The sequence below is a fragment of the Sciurus vulgaris genome (assembly GCF_902686455.1).
Source record: "Sciurus vulgaris genome assembly, chromosome: 2".
In the NCBI taxonomy this organism is placed as follows: domain Eukaryota; kingdom Metazoa; phylum Chordata; class Mammalia; order Rodentia; family Sciuridae; genus Sciurus; species Sciurus vulgaris.
The window spans coordinates 104,182,510-104,205,420 of record NC_136462.1 but is presented as its reverse complement, the minus strand read 5'-3'; the positions used below and the strand labels follow the sequence as shown (position 1 = coordinate 104,205,420).

The window sequence follows — 22,911 nt, the reverse complement described above, 5'->3', positions numbered from 1 at the left end:
TCCTTCCGCTCCCGGCCCACCAAGCGCGTCCCCGCCGGCGAGCCCCTCCGCCCCGAGCCCCAGGCGCGCTCCCTCCTACTCCCGGACGCCCTCCAGGAGCGCCCCCAGCCACGCGCGCCACCGTTCAGCCCGCGGAGCGCGCGCTGCCGGCCCTTTCCCGCCGCGCGGCCTCGTGCCACTAGCGCTGGCTCGCCGGGGGAGGCGCTGCGGCCGCAGGGGGAGTGCCTCCTCCTCTTCCTCCAACTCCTCCCCGCCTCCTCTCTCTTCTCCTCCTCCGCACTACGGTTCCCAGCCTCAGGCGGGGGCGAGCGCGTCCGGTTTGCTGGAAGCTTTCGGAAATGGCAACTTGCGCAGTGGAGGTATTCGGGCTCCTGGAGGACGAGGTGCGGGGGCCATAGGGTCGCGGGCGGGCTTCCCATCGCACTGTCCATCAGTTGGACCCGAGGAGGCAGCCGCGGTGCCAGCGGCGGCGGCCAGAGGCTCTGCTGTCTGCGCCTCCTCCCTCTGCGCTAGCCCTGAGAGTGCGCGAGGCGCCCTGGGCACCGTGGGGGCGTCCTGGAGCACGCGGGCTCCCGGGGCTTGCAGTAAGGAGCAAGTCGGCCGACTCCACACCCCGCTCCTCCCGGAGCCGCCGCCTTGTCAGTTTCCTTCAGGAAGTGTTGAGGAGCGAGGCGAGGCAGCGAGCTGGCTGAGGGCTCGAAGGGACGCACATCACCCCGCATTGCCTTCCTGCCCACCCCTCCGCCCCCGGGGGCGCTCTGCGAACTCCTTGGGGGTGGGGCCAATTTCCTTGGTGCTTAGCATCCCGGCTGTTGAGTAGCCTGCGCTGGCCGAGGTCCGGCTAACAACTTTATAGACTTTGATCTGGAGACTCCAAGTGAATTGTCATTACTTGTTTGATTTTTTTTCTTCTTTTTCTGAACCCCTTTTTAATCATCTAAGTGGAGACAGGAATAGGAACGCAGGCAATAAGATTTTCCCACCTATTTAGCAACAAGTGTCAAATGTGGGAAATTCACTCTTTATTTTGTGATCTGCGTTGTTAAGAAATGAAGTCAAAAAGTATAAATACTTTAAAGAACCTCCCACAGCTGTTCACTTTGAAAACTAAAGTTCTAGGATTTGAAGAAGATAATTTATATTGCTTGCCTAATTTATATTGCTTGCTTAGGTATCTTCCAATAATGTGGTAATAGAGCCTTTTCTTAGCAAGTTGGTATTCTCTAGATGTCTTTCACATTTCTTCTGAGATCTTTTTGTTTATAAACTGAGTAATTTGTTAGTGTAGGCAGGTTATTTCAGGTTATTTTGAGAGTGCTTATGTGACGTGATTAGAATCTTGTCATTTGCAAGAACATGGATGGAACTGGGAAAGATTTTAAGTGAAATAAGCCAGGCACACAAAGACAAGTACTGCATGATCTCACTCATATGTGCAATCTAAAAATGTTCATCTCATAGAAGTTGAGAGTAGAATGGTGGTTAACAGAGGCTGGGCGAGAATGGTGAGGGATGGAAGAGGTTAATCAGTGGCTACTAAGTTACAGTTAGATAGGGTCAAGAAGTTCTGGTGTGCTGTTGCACAGCAGGGTGACTGTAGATATGGTGATGTACTGTATATTTCACAACGCCAGGAGAAAGAAGTTTGAATGTTTATCATTAAAAAATGGTAAGTGTTTGAGGAGATAAATAATTTAAGCATTGTACAGTGGAAAGAGCTCAGAAATATGTACATTTTTATGTTTTTGTGTATCTGTTAAAATAAATTTTAAAATAATTTCTTAGTTATTGCTAAGCAAAGTGGAAATGGGCAAATAGTGGCAGCTAGAAGTTCCTCAGAAACAATCATCAGTATGTTGTGGCTAAATGTAGTGTTCTAGCCAGTGCCCCCATTATTGTACTGTAGAAGACATAAGAAGGTAATGCAGCATTGCACCTATAATAACTTCCTTCTTATCAGTCATATCTCCCTGCCTGCCACATAACTGCAGTGCAGAGAACTTTAAGCTAGCATCCAGTGCAATCGGTCTGGTCTTGCACTAAAACTTCCCTGCCATTGCTACTCAGAAATAGGCCCTGTCATTCAAGATTTCTCATCTCACCTCCTTCCTGCAGAGCCAATTGATCACAGACAAAATACCTAAAGGTATCATTCACCATCTGTTTTCTTCCTCTTGATATACAGGATCTGTATTCTCAATTATCCCTCTTGCCCCTCTGCCCAGATGAATTAATACTAATTGTGGCATTTAGTGGGTGGTCAGTAGCAACTGGGGTCAGAAACTCCACCCCTTGAAATGAGGATTTCCTGAACTTGCTGAAGGATTTGTAATTCTGGGAAGTTTCGTTTCATGGCATGAGGCCTACCCTATTCCCCTGGTGGGGATCTGCTGTGTGTTCCATGACTCAAATTTCCTTCCATCTCTCTGTCTTACTTTGTCCATGTTAAGGAAAAGAGTGAGATAAGAAGACAAGGGATATGATAAGAAAGCATCTCCCACTTCTGTTGTACTTGGGTTATTTATTCAACAGATTCATTAACTGTCTGCTCTGTCTTGTACATTATACTAAGGCACTGGGGATACAGAAAGAGAAATGACTGACAAATCTCAGTCTTAAAGAAGCTCACCATCTGGTGCAAAAGATGAAAAGTTGTTTGTTTTCTGGTTGTAGTTACTGTCTCAACACTATCATTTGCCATTTATTTTCTAGTCCATCACAAAAATAAAAAGGGGCCTTCAAGCTCCCCCATCTTTTAAAAGAAGAAGAACACTACAACTATGTCACCTCTGAAACTCAAAGACTCATCTGGGAATAGGCAGCCCTCTGCTATTGATTAAAAGTAGAGAAGCTTTTCTGTTACAGCAATAGGAGATGATTCTTACAGATTTGAAACTGAAACAAAGAAAAATGAATAGAAATAGAATAGAATAGCATTGCCATTTAGTCAGTGTGTAGTGAATAGCTGCTGAGTCACACTGTATGAGCATATTAGAATTAAAGTATGCTGAAGTTTAGATCATAATATCTTTCACTTTTCAGTGAGTCGCAGCTCTTTTTCCACACATAGCTTTCTGTAAGAGGTTTTACATGCACAATTTTGCCTTTGAAGAATTAGTTAACTGGGCTGGGGTCGTAGCTCAGAGGTAGAGCAGTCACCTAGCATGCAGGAGGTCCTGGGTTCCATCCTCAGCACCACATAAAAATAAAGGTATTGTGTCCACCTATAAATAAAACAAAAAATATTTTAAAAAAAGAATTAGTTAACTAAGGAAGAGATGTAATATAAGTTATATGTAATTTGGTCTGACAGTCACTTGGAATTAACAGTAGAGAATAACTTACTCATCTTTGGTGGGAAGAAGTATGATGGACCTGGGAATTGGAATTGAGTATCACTTTTAGCTCCTTCCAATGAACCTCCCAATTATGTAGAGGCTGGAAAACTAAACACCCTGTTTTCCAGACTTAGGCAATTATTGTTCTGAATGTGGAATAGGTTCTCCCCATTAGATGCACTTTTTTGAGAGTTGTGATGTGGAAGTAAAGTGGAGCATATAGTTTTGTTTTTTGACATTTTTCTGCTGAGAAGCATATTCATATAGACATTGAATTTTTCTACAAAAGTATTTCAGTATCAGGTAACTTGTTTTACAGGTATTGATAGGAAGTTGCAGAAGTCATGGTGGTGGCCCCTATACCAGATGTCTAGATTGGCTATATTCTGGTGGTGGTCCCTGTTACTCATGTATTTTTATCTCTCTGACTGGGACAGAGGTGGTAACTTCCTAGGTGGGCTGGTTATGCAGCAGTTTTCCAGGCCTCTGGACGTCCAGCCTAGAGCCAACCTAGAGCCTACCCCAGCTCTTCCAATAATTTTATAAGCACCTAATTCCCTCCATTGACTTCTTTCCTCTTAAAGAATTTAGAGTGATTTTGTTTCCTATAACTGAAGCCTGACTGAAACAAGATTAAGAAGGAAGGAAATAAAGGACTTGAGACTCTCTACTGTCAGATTGGGAGTATAGTTTGCACATTTGAAGAATGGATATCTCTGGTGGCAACATGTACAGCAGTGCATAAACAACAGGGTAACTAAGAAGGGCATATTCTGACACTTCTGGACCCACTCAGGCTGAGCAGAAGCTGACCTTGCCTGCCAGCCCTAGCATCATACTAAATTTGGGAACAAACTTCCTAAAACTTTATGCACTGCACACAAAGGAGGAGAAGCGTAGTTGGAGCAGCAGCTATGTTAGTAGTCTAGCCCAATCTTTCATGTGTTGTTTTTGCCACCACCACTTTTCTGCAACTTTTAAATTCCAGGGTCATACTATTTTATTAAGGTGGACACATATAGTTTACTTTTTAATAGTGTATTTTAAACCAGCAGGAAAGTTGAAAGTATAGCACAAAGAACTCCAATATCCTCCTGCAGGTTCTCCACATTTTGACATCTCACCACCATTGCTCCCTAACCTTTACCCCCATTTTTGTTGCTTTTTTCTGAACATTTGAGGATAAGCTTTAGACACATCCCTATCATCTTTAAATATTCTAGTGAGTATTTTTCTAAAACAAGAATTCTGTCCAAAATAACCATATACTCCTCCAAGCTAGGAAATCAATATTGATACAATATCATCTAATCCACAGATACCATGCAAGTTTTTTGTTTTGTTTTATTTTTTATTTTTATTTTATTATTTTGGTACTGGGCATTGAACCCAGGGGTGCTTAATCACTGAGCCACATCCCTAGCCCTTTTTTGTATTTAATATTTTTTATTTAGAGACAGGGTCTCACTGAGTTGCTTAGGACCTCCTAAATTGCCGAGGTTGGCATTGAACTCACCATCCTCCTGCCTCAACCTCCCAAACTGCTGGGATTACAGGCTTGTGCCACCACGCCCAGCCACCATGCAAGTTTTGATAAGTGTTTCTCTTTTCCTTTCTGGTCCAAGATCCCATCTAGGAACATAAGTTGCATTTGCTTTTTATGTCTTTGCAGTCTTTTCTAACCTGGGACCTGCTCTTCCAGTCTATACCCTACCTGCCTGTAGTTACCACTGGTTTAATCCCTGTCAGGGGATTAATTTGCTGATTAGGTTAAGACTCTCATAACCTAATCATTTCACCTCTAAACCTTCTTGCTTTGGCTCACACATGAGCTTTTGGGGGACACCTAATATCTAAACCGTAACAAATGATTACTATTTTGTGGGCACATATTCTGAGATTATGCCAATATTCCTCATCAAATATTCATCCTCTGTTTTAGCATATATTGATTAGTTCTGTCTGAGTCAAACATCCCTGTGTTTTATTTCCATTCTTATTAGTTGGCATCCTGTGTAAGAAGAGCTTTTTCTTTCCTCCCTATTATTTATTTGCTTATTTATTTATATTAGTATAGACTTTGGAATCCCACTTTATTTAGTGGGTTGTAATTGAGTACTGTCATTAAATATTTTGGTCCCATATGGTCAGTGGGAGTCCTTTCAAGGAAGTTTATAGGCCCTCATAACAAGTGCCCATCATTTCTTGAACACTTCATTACTTTATGGCAGAAGATGTTTCAGTCTTGTACTTTTCCTGGCACAGTTCCATCTGGAATCAGCCATTTTTCCTAGGAGTGCTGGTTCCATCTGGTAGAAAATGGTTTTTAGAAACCAAAATCTGAGTGGTTAGTGGGCTCATTGCTCCTGGAATGTGTTCTTCAGCTTCGTCAGTGAACACAGTTAAGAAATTGTGTGTGTTTGTGTGTGCGTGTGTGTGTGTGTGTGTGTGTACTGAACAGACATACCTGTAGCTATTTCTTTGTCAATCTGTGTACATTTACTTCAAAATCATTAATTCATACTGATTTAAAACTATTAAAAACTAACAATTTAACTGTATCATTTCTAACAGTGAAGAATCTGATTTTCATTATATGTAACATATTAACTTATTTAATTCATTTACTTATATATTCAGTGTAACTAATTTCCCAGCCAAACCAACACCTCTGTGATTTCTGCGTCCCCCTTTCAGCTCTCTGCGTCCTTGAACACAAGTGAGAATATAGCTGTTTCATTTCTAGTCCTCACCCCCTTCCAGTGGGCACCCTGCTGATACATCTCCATGGGACACCTTCCTCCTCTCAGTGTCCTGATGCTGGTAAAAATAAGGATCATGCGTCTCCTGAAAACTCCTCTCTCCCACACACCCTGCCTATGGTGGGCCTGCTGCTTACTCCTTTGCACAAGGAACAGAAGAGAAGGACATATAGATGTGTGTTTGTGTGTATCATGTATACACACACACACATAAAACAGTTAACTATTGGGACTTTACATAATGCATAAGAGTAGAATTTTGGAGCTAAAAGGGACCTTGTATATAAATAAATCACTTAGGGCAAGTGCAGGAGTATAGATAATAAGATTTAATAGGTTGACATTCTGGCTCTGTCACTTTCTTAGTGATCTTGTGAAATCATTTAACTTCTGTGAGAGCAGGATATTTAAATCAGCTGATTCTCCCATCCCCTGGCTGCCTGTGGAATTAGACATTTCTTAACTCCAGCACCTAGAGATGTAAGAACCTATTGAACACAACTGGAATAAGTCAGATTGCTGATTTGAACTGTTAAATCCACCATTCTACTGAACTCTGTGGCAGTTTATGTTACTACCTTCTTCTTCCTAAAAGTTTCTATTCTGGCTCCCTTGCCAATCTTATTAAGTTTTAAGAGGATAAATGAATGGAGGGGGTAGAAGAATTCTGAAGATAAATGCAAGGAGTAAGGCACAGGACAAACAAAAGGGTTTCAGTCAGTCTTTTCTGAAGGTCTTAGAGAATGAATCTGCCTGTAGCCCATTAATATAATTCATGGCTTGGCCAAAGTGTCTGGCTTCATTGATGTGAGACATTTGGGGGCACTGAAGAGAATAATAGAAGCACATGATCATGGGAGTGCATAAAGATGCATTAGTGAAAATTGTCTTCAGGGAACAGAGTCACCTATATATAATTACAGTAGCCTTTAACTGAACACTTTAACTGAACACTTGCTGTATGCCACGTTTCAGGTGAGATGTTTTCGTACTGTAGCTTTAATCATCACACAGAAAGCAGATAGTATCATCCACATTTTACAGATAAGGAATCCAAGATACTGGTTTTCTCAAGAACTCTCTCTCAGTAGTTAGCAGATCTGAGATTGAAACTCGGGTCTCTTCAGTACCCAAAACTTGGTCTTTCCACTTTCCTGCTGCAAATGGTTGTCCATGTGAAATACTTTAACTGAAGAGATTCTTCAGGTACATTGTTGGCTGCAATTGTTATGTTCTTACTTCCCCTTCTTGTCTTCTCTTTTTAATACTTTCAGATGGGCTTCTGGAATACTTAAATTCCATAGTTGCTTAAAAAATATGTGTTGACCACTTGCTGCGTGTCAGGCATCTGGACAGGACATGAGCTAATGATGATGGACAAGAGGGGCTGGGGTTGTAGCACAGTGGTAGAGCATTTGCCTAGCTTGTGTAAGGCACAGGGTTTGATTCTCAGCACCACATATAAATAAATAAAATAAAGGTCCTTTGATAACTAGAAAAAATATTGAAAAAAATAATGATGGGCTGGGGATATAGCTCAGTTGGTAGAGTGCTTGCCTCGCAAGCCCAGGGCCCTGGGTTTGATCCCCAGCACCACAAAAAAAAAAAAAAAAGAAAGGAAAAAAAAAAAAAAAGATGGACAACAGATTTTACTGAATTTAGAGCCTAGAGGGACATTAAGTCACTAATCACGCATCCATATTTTATAAATGTTGTGAAGGAAAAGGAATGTAAGATGTAAGCATATAATTAATCTTGTGTGATGGGGAGGAGGGGAGAGTGTCAGGGAAGGCTGATGAAGTCACATTTAAACTGAAATTAAGGATGAATAGGCATTAGGTGAGGAGTGAAGCAGAAGACTTCCGGGTAGACAGAACTGCATGTGCAAAAGGTGAGATGGAGAAGAACACAGGAGGGATGAAGGGGTAGAGAAAGAAAGACAGCATGAGATGAGACTGGAGAGGAGAGCCATGTTAAGATTTGGGAACTGAATCCAAAGTGGAATGGAAGTTAATTAAACACACGTGTGAACACACATCATCATCATCATCATCATCATCAACATTATCAACATGGTCATTGTTTTTTACAGTTAATGTTTGTTCCTCACATATTTCACTTTTTCTGTCTGTTATTTCTTCATTTCTTCTTGTTTCTCTGGCTTTCCATTTGGGATCACATTTTTTCCTGGCTAAGGTACATTCTTTAGAATTTCTAAGTATTTCTGGTAGTGAATTTTGTTTTTGTTTGAAAATTTATTTTGGCTTCCTTCATTTGGGGGGTTGGAGGGAGGAGTAAAATTCACAGACAGTGAAATACACAGATTTTAAATATACAATTTGATGATTTTCAATAGCATGCACAGCCAGCAGCCTGATTAAGGTATAGAATATTTTTTGTGACTCCAGAATGCTCTCTTGGGTCCCTTTCCAGTCCGATCATCTTCTCCACTCTCCATAGGCAACTTCTATAACCATGGATTACTTTTAGCTTTTCTGGAATTTCATATGAATGGAATTTTACCTTATTACTCTTATAGATCTTGTTTCTTTTTTTAACATAATGTGTTTGAGAGTCACCTACGTGGTTGAATCCTTAGCTCATTTCTTTTATTGCTGAGTATTTCTCCTCTGGTGAGCACTGTGCCTCTGTATAAACCAGATGTTTATTCATTCTCCTTTGATGGACATGTTGATTGATTCCAGCTTTTGACTATTATGAACAAACCCATTGTGAACATTTACAAATCTTTTTTATGAATATATATTTTCATTTCTCTTGTGTAAATACCTAAAGATGGAATTTCTGGGTCATAGAGTAGAATATGTTTGACTTTATAAAAAGCTGCCAAATGGTTTTCCATAGTGATTGTACCGGTTTAAACCCACCAATGGTAAAGGAATGTTCTAGTTGATCTATATTCTTTCAGCAACGTTTGAAGTTTCTGACAAAACTTTCTATCTACCTGTATGTCCTAGCCTTCCAGTAACCAATGTTATCAGCTTCATGTGGATCCTTCCAGAGATATTCTATTCATAAATCAACAGATGTAGTGCTATCACATTTAAAAGTAGTGTTAAGATATAAAGCAATGGTGAGCTGTTCTTTCTTTGAAATTACATAGTACTAACTGAACAAAGTTTATTATTCTAATGTAACTACATTAATGACAGCACATTCCTTTGCTATACCCATGCTGTATGCCTGTGGTTCTTTTTCTTTTCTTTTCTTTTTTTTTTTTTTTTTGGTACTAGGGATTGAACACAGGGGTGCTTCACCACAGCCGTTTTTATTTTTTTATTTTGAGACAGGGTCTTGCTGAGTTTCTTAGGGCCTAACTAAGTTGCTGAGGCTGGCTTTGAACTTGCAATCCTCCTGCCTCAGCCTCCTGAGGGGCTAGAATTACAGTCTTGCGCCACTATGCCCAGCATATATTACAATTACAGTCTTAGGTGCTGGTTGTTGCTCATTCTGAGAGTAAGCAAATTCTACTGCACCTAGTTATACCTATGGGTCTCAACTTTAGTGTCCACCAGAATCACTTGCAGAGTTTGTTAAAAACACTGACTACCTTAAGTGTATCTGATTCAGTAGGTTCAAGGTCTTAAAATTGCATATGCAACACATTCCCATGTGATGTTCATACTACTGGTCCAGAGAATACAGTTGGAGAACCACTGTTCTCTCTTCAAGCTAAGGGCTCTGGGTATTGGTTTTTATCATGGTTGTTACCATCAAAAACCTCCTGCCTAGTTTTAACTTATGCATAACAAATATACACACACATATATATAGCAATCATAGATTCCAGATTTTAAGAGAGTTCTGATTTTATATTTTATTTCCTAGTAAAAGTGATCTACCTCTTATATATTTGTAAATGGTTTCAAATAAATTCATACAAAAGAGAAAGAAAACTGTTGTCAATCCATAGATTCTGATTGTTAGTTTGGAAAATATGGTCACCTAACATCATATAGCATATGTTGCTCAAAAAATACAAGTGTGTATATTCCTCCCTCTCACCCTAGCAATTTTTTTCTTAAATATTCAGTGTTCACACACTCATACTATATACAATATAATTCACATTGAATCATTGTATCGTAGTTTATAGTTATCTGTTGTAAATTTTTTGTTTGCTTTTTTTTCTGTACACTTTTCACGAACTTACTTGCTGTTAGCTTTAAAAGCACTTGGTGCAGTAAAAAAAAAAAAAAAAAAGACATATATATGAAATGAACATATGTATAGAGAATGCTACCCATTCCTGAGCCTATGCTGTAGAGCTATTATCTGTGGCTTCTGTGCCATCATGGTGGGATTTCTGTTCATCTATTTTCTCCAAAAGAATCCACTATTTCCTTAATCGCTTGTCTTCCTTTTTCTTAACTTATTACCCTTATTTGGTGGCATACATCCTCTAGGTGAGTGGTAGATACTGTTGAAAGGAGAAACTCACAGTAGGATCATCCAACCCTACCATTTCATTGTGGAATTCTCACATATTGGTATTTATAGTATATCTTCCCATTGAGTCACTCGGTCTCCCCAGTGAGAAGTCTTTCTGTCTCCTGATTGGTGAGTACAGGTCTGGCAGCCAGTGTTCTTGGACCCAGATTGGGGAGGGGGATGAAGATGGGGATGTATAGGGCAAACTGTTCTTTGCTTTCAATAAGGTGCTTTAATCCTACTTTTAGCTGCTTTAGAAAGGTTTGTTGTCAGTCCAGAGTTTTTCAGCCCTCAGTATCTGCTCTATATCTTGCTGAATTCTTTAGAAGATTGAAAGATAATGAAAGATTAGTTTCTTAGGCTTTAGAATCTCAGTTTTTTACTTTTTTTTGGGGTGGGGTAGTAGAGATTGAACCCATGGGAGGCCTACCACTGAGCTCCATCCCTAACCTTTATTTTTGTTTTTGCTGAAGTTCTCACTAAATCGTTGAGGATGGCCTTGAACTTTCAATCCTCCTGCCTCAGCATCCTGAGTCACTGGGATTATCGGCATGTGCCACCCTTTCACAGTTTTTATAGTGAAGAAGGTCATGAAGTATATTATTTCAGATACAAGATAGTGTGTGATAAATGCTGTGTGAATAAGCCTCCAACTTTGAGGAAAGTAATTTCAACTATGAAGGCTTTTAGGGAAGATATTATCTGAGCTTTGAGGAAAGAACAAAAAAAAATTTTTTTTTTTTTTTTTAAGAAAATGTATGATGTGGGCTGGGGTTGTAGTTCAGTGGTAGAACACTTTTGCCTTGCATGTATGAAGCTCTGGGTTTGATCCTCAGCACCACATAAAAACAAATAAATAAAATAAAGGTATTGTGTCCATGTACAACTAAATATATTTTTTTTAAACAGAAAAAGTATAATGTAAAATTTATAAAATATTTAGCAAGTAAAAAATCTTCATGATCTCATTATTTTAAGTTACATTCATGATTTCGTATTTCTTCCTAACCTTCATCCATCTATACATTTTAGAATTAGAGAGATTCATTATTCCCATCCTCCCTCCATTAACATATAATTCTCTGCCAAGTAAAATTGATTTAAATGGCTTTAAAGCATTCTGCTCAGATGATACAGAACTTTAACAGAATGGTAAGAGAACCTATCATTATAAAAACTAAATAAACCTAGCATTATAAAAAACTCAATACAGAAAATATGTAGATAAAGATAATTTTAAAGTTGTCTTATGAGGTTGGGGGACTTGAGAAGAGAATGAAGAGAGTAACAAAAGATAAATTCTCCCAATACTTATGAGAGATGGAAAGATCTGAGATTCTGCATTTCGTTTTCCTGTTTGGGGGGGGTTGATGGGACATTAAAGGGTGCTTAATAGGTATGTTCATGAATTGTACTGAAAAATCTCAGCCCTAGACAGCTGCCTTGAATTACTGAAGCCATCTACATAGATAACATTACAGCACATTACCTGTTTTAGTCTCCTCTTTGCCTGCAGTTTGCAACTTCATTTTACTTTAAAAATTAAACTCCCTTTACTTACGAGTAGGAGAGGACAGATTCAAGGTTTAGTGAAGAGCTCTGCTGTGTTCGAGAATAATATTCCCATCTCTCTTTTAATTAAAAGATGATCTTTAATTTTTATTTCCTTTTTATTCATTTGAGCTCCAGCCAGATTTCTGTTAACATCACTCTTAGTATCAAAATCTATTGAAGACTTTCAATTCCAGTTGCAGCATTTACATTGGCTCCCCTTCATTTTCAAAAACGATGTGAGAGTTTAGGACCTCTGGCAAAATACATTAACCATTTTCAGTTATGAAGTTATAATGTGAAGATAAAAATGAATGCAAGTATGAAAATAAAGTGGCATTTTTAGTTCAGTTTTGTGAAATTCTTTCAATCACATAGCTTCAATTAACCAAAACATTTAAATAAGTAACTAGTTTTAATTTTGGGAGTGCGAATTGCAAGAAGAAAGTTTAAAAATTAAGTGTGTCAGTGACTGCTAGTAATTTATAATCCTCCAGAATTGTTTTTAATTAATGTTTGTTGCATTTTCTCTAGGAGATGGGGGAACATTTCAGTCAAGGCTACATAGATAGTTTTGGGGAGTGTTGTTTTGTTTTGTTTTGTTTTGTTTTGTTTTTGGTACCAGGGATTGAACCCAGAGGAACTCAACCACTGAGCCACATCCCCAGTTCTTTTTGTATTTTATTTAGAGACAGGGTCTCACTGAGTTGCCTACGGCCTCCCTAAGTTGTTGAGGCTGTGTTTGAACTCGCTATCCTCCTGCCTCAGCTTCCTGAGTAGCTGGGACTACAGGTGTGAGCCACCATGCCCAGCAGGAATAGCTTTTAATACCAGGAACTCCAGTAATATGAATTAATCTTTTTAGAGGGATATAATTTTCTCAGTGAAGGTCATATGTAAGTTATAAACATTATTTGAGCTTAGAAAAGATAACTAACATTGTCACTTTTTATTACACTTTACCACTTGAAAAAATTTTTTCTTGTTAATTAAGTCATCATAGAAAAGATTTTTAATGTCCAGAAATACGTTTTGGAGATTCATACCTGTTTAATGTAATTCAGTTACTTCTCAACCAACTGATGCAGTGAGAATTTGTCTGTAGAACCAAGAAAATATTTCAGTTGGCTATTTATTCAGTGACCTGCCAGAAAAATAAAAAAGTAGTCAGGACCTCTCTTCAGATGTTAGGAAATAATCCCCTTAGAAAACTGAAATGTCAATTTTCATGTTTTCCTCTCTAATATTCAGTTCTGTCTTTATTTTTGATATCTGAGGTTTTTTCTTCCTTCTTGCTTTCTTTTTTGCTCTTAGACTATCTAGAAGTTGCTTTTGTAGGTAGTGAAAGATAGTGATTGATATTGTTGTTAACTTCTTTATTCATTTTTAATCTGTGAATTTTAGAATCATTTGCTAAGATCCCTAAACAAATTAAGGGCGTGGGTGGATTTGTGTTTAATTTGTGGATTTCTTTGGAGAAAATACATGACTTAGTATTAACTATTTCTATCTATAACCATAATTAATTTCTCCATTTATGTCTTTTTTGTGTTTTTAAAAATTTATTTTATAACCTTATCCATAGATTTTTTTACATTTCTGTGTCTAAACTGTGTCTAGCAGTTTTATTTACTTGTGAATTTTTAAATATGCATTTTTTATGTTTTCTTACCCTTGTTATTTTGAACAATTTTAAATTTATAAGACAGAATAGTATACTGCACACTTGTATATCTACAAACCAGCTCTACAACTTGGTACATTTTTTAAAATTTCCCTTTATTTACATTTACATAGACACATGGACACATTTATCAATTACATTAAGCCAATTGAGAGTAAGTTGCAAACTTTATGTCACTTAATCCTAAGTATAAATCTCTTAAACTAGGACATTCTTATATGACACCTTAATACCATTATGATAGTCAAGATATTTAGTATTTGGTACATTACAGTATCAATCTATTATAGTATTCTATAGTGTATTAAATGGGAAATTTAAAACAATTACTTTTTCTAAGTAGCTATGATTTTGTGTTATGTACATATCAATAATGATAAATGCTTATTAGTTTTAATACTCTAGCTTTAGATTTTCTTGGAAGTAATGGCAGATTATTATTCAGTGTGATCATTTGACTTAGTTTTTTTTCTTTTTGTACATAATCAAGTCATCTACAGATAATTTAGTTTTCATGTTCTATACAGCTGTTAGTATTTTTTTTTTTTTTTGGTTGTATTTGTTTACTTTATTTTTTTATTTTATTTTTTTTTAATTGTAAACAAATGGGATACATGTTGTTTCTCTGTTTGTACATGGCGTAAAGGCATACCATTTGTGTAATCATAAATTTACATAGAGTAATGTTGTTTGATTCATTCTGTTATTTTTTCCCTTCCCCCCACCCCTCCCACCCCTCTTTACCCTCTATACAGTACTTCCTTCCTCCATACTTGCCCCCCTCCCTAACCCTAACTCTAACCCTAACACTAACCCTTCCCTCCCCCCCATTATGTGTCATCCTCCACTTATTAGCGATATCATTCGTCCTTTGGCTTTTTGAGATTGGCTTATCTCACTTAGCATGATATTCTCCAATTTCATCCATTTGTCTGCAAATGCCATAATTTTATCATTCTTTATGGCTGAGTAATATTCCATTGTATATATATACCACAGTTTCTTTATCCACTCATCAATTGAAGGGCATCTAGGTTGGTTCCACAGTCTGGCTATTGTGAATTGAGCAGCTATGAACATTGATGTGGCTGTATCTCTGTAGTATGCTGATTTTAAGTCCTTTGGGTATAGGCCAAGGAGTGGGATAGCTGGGTCAAATAGTGGGTCCATTCCAAGTTTTCTAAGGAATCTCCACACTGCTTTCCAGAGTGGCTGCACTAATTTGCAGCCCCACCAGCAATGTATGAGTGTACCTTTCTCCCCACATCCTCGCCAACACCTGTTGTTGCTCATATTCTTGATAATCGCCATTCTAATTGGGGTGAGATGGAATCTTAGGGTGGTTTTGATTTGCATTTCTCTTATTACTAGAGATGTTGAACATTTTTCCATATGTTTGTTGATTGCTTGTAGATCTTCTTCTGTGAAGTGTCTATTCATTTCCTTAGCCCATTTGTCGACTGGATTACTTGAATTCTTGGAGTAAAGTTTTTTGAGTTCTTTATACATTCTGGAGATTAGTGCTCTATCTGAAGTATGATTGGCAAAGATATTCTCCCATTCTGTAGGCTCTTTCTTCGCATTGCTGATAGTTTCCTTTGCTGAGAGAAAGCTTTTTAGTTTGAATCTATCCCAGTGGTTGATTCTAGCTTTTATTTCTTGTGCTATGGGAGTCCTGTTAAGGAAGTCTGATCCTAGACCAACAAGGTGAAGATTTGGACCTACTTTTTCTTCTATAATCTGCAGGGTCTCTGGTCTGATTCCGAGGTCCTTAATCCATTTTGAGTTTAGTTTCGTGCATGGTGAGAGATATGGGTTTAGTTTCATTCTGTTGCATATGGATTTCCAATTCTCCCAGCACCATTTGTTGAAGAGGCTATCTTTTCTCCATTGCATATTTTTGGCACCTTTGTCTAGTATGAGAAAATTGTATTTATTTGGGTTTGTGTCCGTGTCCTCTATTCTATACCATTGATCTACCTTTCTATTTTGGTACCAATACCATGCCGTTTTTGTTACTATTGCTTTGTAGTAGAGTTGAAGATCTGGTATTGCAATACCCCCTGTTTCACTCTTCCTGCTAAGTATTGCTTTCATAATTGCTTGCTCTGTTTCTGTAAGGTACATCATTGGGATTTTAATTGGAATTGCATTGAATTTGTATAGCACTTTAGGTAGTATGGCCATTTTGACAATATTAATTCTTCCTATCCAAGAACATGGAAGATCTTTCCATCTTCTAAGGTGTTCTTTAATTTCTTTCTTTAGTGTTGTATAGTTCTCATTGTAGAGGTCTTTCACCTCTTTTGTGAGATTGATTCCCAAGTATTTTATTTTTTTCGAGGCTATTGTGAATGGGGTAGTTTTCCTAATTTCTCTTTCTGAAGATTCATCACTTATGTATAAAAATGCGTTGGATTTATGGGCATTGATCTTGTAACCTGCTACTTTACTGAAATCACTTATGAGTTCTAAGAGTTTTCTGGTGGAATTTCCAGGTTCCTCTAAATATATAATCATGTCATCAGCGAACAGGGATAGTTTGAGTTCTTCTTTCCCAATTCGTATCCCTTTCATCTCTTTGGTTTGTCTAATTGCTCTGGCCAGAGTCTCAAGAACAATGTTGAATAGAAGTGGTGAAAGAGGGCATCCCTGCCTTGTTTCAGTTTTTAGGGGGAATGCTTTCAGTTTTTCACCATTTAGAATGATATTAGCCATGGGCTTAGCATAAATGGCCTTTACAATGTTAAGGAATGTTCCCACTATCCCTATTTTTTCTAGTGTTTTGAGCATGAAGGGGTGCTGTATTTTATCAAATGCTTTTTCTGCATCTATTGAAATAATCATGTGATTCTTGACTTTAAGTTTATTAATGTGGTGAATTACGTTTATTGATTTCCTGATGTTGAACCAACCTTGCATCCCTGGGATGAAACCAACTTGATCATGGTGCACTATCTTTTTAATATGTTTTTGTATGTGATTTGCTAAAATTTTGTTGAGAATTTTTGCATCGATGTTCATTAAGGATATTGGTCTGAAATTTTCTTTCCTTGATGAGTCTCTGTCTGGTTTAGGTATCAGGGTGATATTAGCTTCATGGAATGAGTTTGGGAGGGTTCCCTCCTCTTCTATTTTATGGAATACTTTGAGAAGTATTGGAATGAGCTCTTCTTTAAAGGTTTTGTAGAACTCGGCTGAGAACCCATCTGGTCCCGGACTTTTCTTTGTTGGTAGGCTTTTGATGACTTCTTCTATTTCAGTACTTGAAATTGGTCTATTTAAATTGTGTATGTCCTCCTCGTTCAGTTTAGGCAATTCATATGTCTCTAGAAACCTGTTGATGCCTTCAAAATTTTCTATTTTGTTGGAGTATAGATTTTCAAAATAGCTTCTAATTATGTTTTGTATTTCAATCGTGTCTGTTGTGATATTTCCTTGTACATTCCTAATTTTAGTGATTTGGGTTTTCTCTCGTCTTCTTTTTGTTAGTGTGGCTAAAGGTTTATCAATTTTGTTTATTTTTTCGAAGAACCAACTATTTATTTTGTCAATTTTTTGTATTGTTTCTTTTGTTTCAATTTCATTGATTTCAGCTCTGAGTTTAACTATTTCCTGTCTTCTACTACTTTTGGTGCTGGTCTGTTCTTCTTTTTCTAGGGCTTTGAGCTGTAGTGTTAGGTCGTTTATTTGTTGAGTTTTACTTCTTTTATTAAATGCGCTCCATGAAATAAATTTCCCTCTAAGTACTGCTTTCATAGTGTCCCAGAGATTTTGATATGATGTTTCTTTGTTCTCATTTACCTCTAAGAATTTTTTAATTTCCTTCCTAATATCTTCTGTTATCCATTCATCATATAATAGCATATTGTTTAATCTCCAGATGTTGGAATAGTTTCTGTGTTTTACTCTTTCATTTATTTCTAACTTCAATCCATTATGATCTGATAGAATACATGCTAGTGTCTCTATCTTCTTGTATTTGCTAACATTAGCTTTGTGGCATAATATATGGTCTATTTTAGAGAAGGATCCATGTGCTGCTGAGAAGAAAGTGTATTCGCTCTTGGTTGGATGGTATATTCTATAAATGTCCGTTAAGTCTAAATTATTGATTGTGTTATTGAGATCTATGGTTTCTTTGTTCAATTTTTGTCTGGAAGATCTGTCCAGTGGTGAGAGAGGCGTGTTAAAATCACCTAGCATTATTGTGTTATGGTCTATTTGGTTTCTGAAATTGAGAAGGATTTGTTTGACATACATGGATGAGCCACTGTTTGGGGCATAGATGTTTATGATTGTTATATCTTGCTGATTTATGCTTCCCTTAAGCAGTATGAAATGACCTTCTTTATCCCTTCTGACTAACTTTGGCTTGAAGTCCACATTATCGGAAATGAGGATGGATACTCCAGCTTTTTTGCTGAGTCCATGTGCATGGTATGTTTTTCCCCATCCTTTCACCTTTAGTCTATGGGTATCTTTTTCTATGAGGTGAGTCTCTTGCAGGCAACATATTGTTGGATCTTTCTTTTTAATCCAATCTGCCAGTCTATGTCTTTTGATTGATGAATTCAGGCCATTAACATTCAGGGTTATTATAGAGATATGATTTGGTTTCCCGGTCATTTGGTTCATTTTTTAAATTTTATTTATTTATTTGTTTGACACAACTTGTTTCCTCCTTTATTTGACAATTCCTTTAGGATAATTCCTCCCTTTGCTGATTTGCTTCTTTGTTTTTCATCTCTTCCTCATGGAATATTTTGCTGAGAAAGTTCTGTAATGCTGGCTTTCTTTTTGTAAATTCTTTTAGCTTTTGTTTATCATGGAAGGATTTTATTTCATCATCAAATTTGAAGGTAAGTTTTGCTGGGTATAAGATTCTTGGTTGGCATCCATTTTCTTTCAGGGCTTGAAAAATGTTGTTCCAGGCCCTTCTAGCTTTTAGGGTCTGGATTGAAAAAAATCTGCTGATATCCGTATTGGTTTCCCCCTGAATGTAATTTGGTTCTTTTCTCTCACAGCCTTTAAAATTCTGTCTTTATTTTGTATGTTCGGTATTTTCATTATAATGTGCCTTGGTGTGGGTCTGTTGTAATTTTGTGTATTTGGAGTCCTATAAGCCTCTTGAATTTGATTTTCCATTTCATTCTTCAGATTTGGGAAATTTTCTGATATTATTTCATTGAATAAATTGTTCATTCCTTTGGTTTGTTTCTCTAGGCCTTCCTCAATCCCAATAATTCTTAAATTTGGCCTTTTCATGATATCCCATAGTTCTTGTAGATTCTGTTCATGATTTCTTACCATCTTCTCTGTTTGTTCAACTTTGTTTTCAAGGTTAAATATTTTGTCTTCAATGTCTGAGGTTCTGTCTTCCAGGTGTTCTATCCTATTGGATATGCTTTCTATGGAGTTCTTAATTTGGTTTATTGTTTCCTTCATGTCAAGGATTTCTGTTTGGTTTTTTTTCAATATCTCTAACTCTTTATTGAAATGATCTTTTGCTTCCTGTATTTGCTCTTTTAACTGTCGATTGGTGCGATCAATCAATGCTTGCATTTGCTCTTTCATCTCATCATTCAGTGCGTGCATTTGCTCTTTCATCTCATCGTTTGCTTCTCTGATCATTTTAATTATGTACATTCTGAACTCCTTTTCTGTCATTTCTTCTGCCATGCTGTCACTGGGTTTTATTGATGTAACATCTAGATTTGTTTGCAGCATTTTCTTTCCTTGTTTTCTCATACTGTTCAGGTATCAGTGGACTGCTGAGATATTGCAGATTTCCTCTATTGACTTACAATGTCCCTGAAGATTTCTATATATATCCCCCCTTAGCCTTCAGTAGGCTGAAGTCTTGGAGGAAGTTGATAATGCGGTGCTCCACAAGGAAGCTGCCTCTCTAGGAGTGGTGGCCTTCAGGTGGGGTATAATCCCTGCTAGTGGGCAGAGGTGCCTCCACTTGTTGACCAATGGTCATCCAAAGGGGACCTAGGCTGTGGGCTGAGGCAAGGCCTGTTTGGGCCTGAGTCTCTGGTTTTACCGTCCTGTGGGGAAACCTCACCCAGCAGGGAAGACTCACCCGGTGGGGAGGTCTCGCTGGTCAGTTCCCTCCTAGAGGTTCCCCTCAATTTACAGCTACCACCTGGGCTGGGCTGCCTTCCTCTGCAAAGTTCCCAGGGGCCTGGCTACCTCCTGGGCCTGGGAGCCTCACCCTTTGCAGATGACTCTCCTTAGGCTGCCCTTCCTCAGATAATCTGCCCGCAGGCCTGGAACCTTCGCTTCGCCCTAATCCTGTCTCTGTGCGGCTCTTCCACCAAGAAGCCTCCTAGATCCTGGGACCCTGCTCTGCACCTAATCGCCTGGCTATGCGGCCCCTCCTCTGAGCAGCCACCTGGGGCCCTGTACAATCGCTCTGAATCCCAGAGACCCGCCACACGCCTCTTCCTCCAGACAGCCGCCCAGTATTCCGGTGGGGTCACTAGGAGTCCAAGAAACTCACTTCGTGCCTCCACCTCCACCAACCACCCGTAGCCCTGGGCAATCAATCACTCCGAGTCGAAGTGACCCTCCCCGTTCCTCCTCCTTCTCCAGATAACCCCCGGGGTGTTCAGATTCCGTCACTCTGAGTGGCTCTGAGTCCACGTGACCCGCAGCACGGGTCCTCTGGGCAACCGCCTGGAGCTCTGGTGCGGCCACTCAAGACCAAGCGTCCCACCACGCTTCTCCTCCAGGCAGCCCCCCTGTGTTCAGGAGCTGTCACTTTAAGTCCAAACAACTCACCACTCGCCTTCTCCTCTGAGCAGCCGCCTGGAGCGCTAATGCAGTCACTGCGAGTCCAAAGGACCCGCCGCGCTCCTCCTCCTCCTCCTCCTACTCCTCCGGGCAGGCCCCGGGGTTCAGAAGTGGTCTGAGTCCAAACAGCTCGCTACGCAGCCCCTTCTCTGGCAACCGCCTGTAGCTCTGGTGTAGTCACCCCGAATCCAAGCGGCCGCGCTCCTCTTCCTCCTCCTCGTCCTCAGGGCAGGCCCCGGTGTTCAGAAGCGTCGTTCTGAATCCAAACAGCTCGCCGCGCGGCTTCTCCTCTGGCAACCACCTGTAGCTCTGGTGCAGTCACTCCAAATCCAAGTGGCCACGCTCCTCCTCCTCCTCCTCAGGGCAGGCCCCGGTGTCCTGAGTCCACACAGCTCTCCTCGCCACTCTTCCCCTGGGCAGCCGCCGGAGCCCCAGTGGTTGCTCCGAGTCCCAGTGCTGTGCCGAGCGGCCTCCTTTATGGCGCTCCCAGCTGTCCGAGTTCACTGTTCCAGCGGGGGGAGGGGCGTCTCGCCGGCAGTTCTACTTCACAAAGTTTTCTGCATTCCGGGACTACTGTCCCATCCAGGATGCCTCCCCAGGGGGTGAGAGTCACCCAGCTGCTTTGAGTTGGTCCCAATCGTCTCAATATCTCCTCTTTTGAATCCTGAGTCCTGGAGCAACATGAAATGCAGCCACCCTCTAGGCCGCCATCTTGAAACCCCCAGCTGTTAGTATTAATCAAATTAATCTTGAAAAAAAATTCTTCCCATTAATTTTAATATCCTAATTACTGGTGTCTTAGTTGAGTTACAAGTGCATGAAAATAAAATATAAATTTTTGTATTCTAGGAAAATTCACGAATTGTGAGGGTAAAAGTTATAGCTGGAATAGGCCTTGCCAAGAAGGATATTTTAGGAGCTAGGTAAGTATATAAAATTGGGTTGGAATTTTAAAACTTCAATTGTTAATTAATTTTTTCCTAAATTTTAGTTCCATGGAAATGTGAATAATATTATTAGTAAATTGTTATGCAAAATGAACAAAATTTCCTATTTGGGTGGTTTAGTCAATCTCTTCTTACTTGAATTACTGAATTTGTGAAATTAGGCAAAGGTGTAAATCAGAGTGGTAGTTATTAGATTAATTATTGAGTTCTGCCTCCAGAAATTTGTAAAATTCTAATCTTACAAATCCCTTAGCAGATAACAACCATACATCATGGATGATATAAAAAGCAACAACATGAACATAGTGTAGCTTGAACAAAGCAGGCAGTTTCTGGTGGGAGCCTGCACTTGAAGGAAGAGGATTATACTGAGTTCACAATGTTATACAGTAGTCTGAGGCCAGGTGGAATCAGAACCCACACAATTATAGTCTTTATGGCTAGGGAAACCTCCACAGGTCTAATTTAAAGAAAACATGGCACTAGTGAAGATTCTGTAAGGGAAAGACCTGGAAAGCTCAAAAATTCAGCTGATAACAGAAGATCTGAACAAAGATCAGTTATTGCCCAAGAAAGAGGGTTTGTGGCCCTTGTCCTAACAAGATAATCTATCACATGATAAAATAAGCAAGCAAATAAATCATCAGAAAAATAGCAGAATCCAGAGTCTCTCTAACTTAACATTTATAATGTTTGGGGTATATTATAAAATTACCTGATCTATAAAGAACCAGGAAAATGGAACACATATCTGTAGAGAAAAGAAAATATGCTCACAGTAAATCAAAAGATAGGAAATTCAGGAATGAAATAGAAACCATTAAAAATGAAAATTATTGAACCAAAAAATACAGTGATTGAAATTAAAATTGTTGAATGAATTTAATAGCAGAATGGAGATTAAAAAATTAACTGAATTTAAAGATAAATCAATAGAAATTATTACCTGGTTTGAAGATCAGAGAATAATACCAGGGGAAAAAATGAACAGAGCCTTAGGGATTTGTTAGGTAGTATCAAGCAGTCTGACATACAGAGTTGGAGTCCCAGAGAGATGAGGGATAAGGAATGAGGCAAAACATATTTGAAGAAATAACAACCAATTTTTTTTTTCAAATTTGATGCAACACATAAATTTATATAAACAACATCAAGTAGGATTAACACCTAAAAGCACATTGAGGTACATAAAAGTCAAACTATTGAAAGCCAAATTTAAAGAAAAAATTCCTAACAAAGAGAAAACAATGATACATTACATACAGAGGAACTACAAACCAATTAAAAGCTGACCTCTTATCAGAAACTATGGAGGCCAGCAGAAGATGGAACAGGAGAATAACAATTGTCAACCCAGAATTCTATATTTAGTAAAA

At 38.8% G+C, this 22,911-nt stretch overlaps 1 protein-coding gene across 1 annotated transcript in view; it reads left to right on the top strand.

Moving 5' to 3' along the window:
• Positions 1 to 216: 216 nt before the first annotated feature.
• The window catches only part of NEDD4 (NEDD4 E3 ubiquitin protein ligase), a 129,562-nt gene continuing 106,867 nt past the window's right edge, over positions 217 to 22,911 (top strand). Inside the window, exons 1-2 of the mRNA XM_079129882.1 lie at positions 217 to 383; positions 21,438 to 21,511. Of these exons, the coding sequence (XP_078986008.1) occupies positions 339 to 383; positions 21,438 to 21,511 (119 nt within the window). The 5' untranslated portion in view covers positions 217 to 338. The remainder of the gene's footprint in view (positions 384 to 21,437; positions 21,512 to 22,911) is intronic.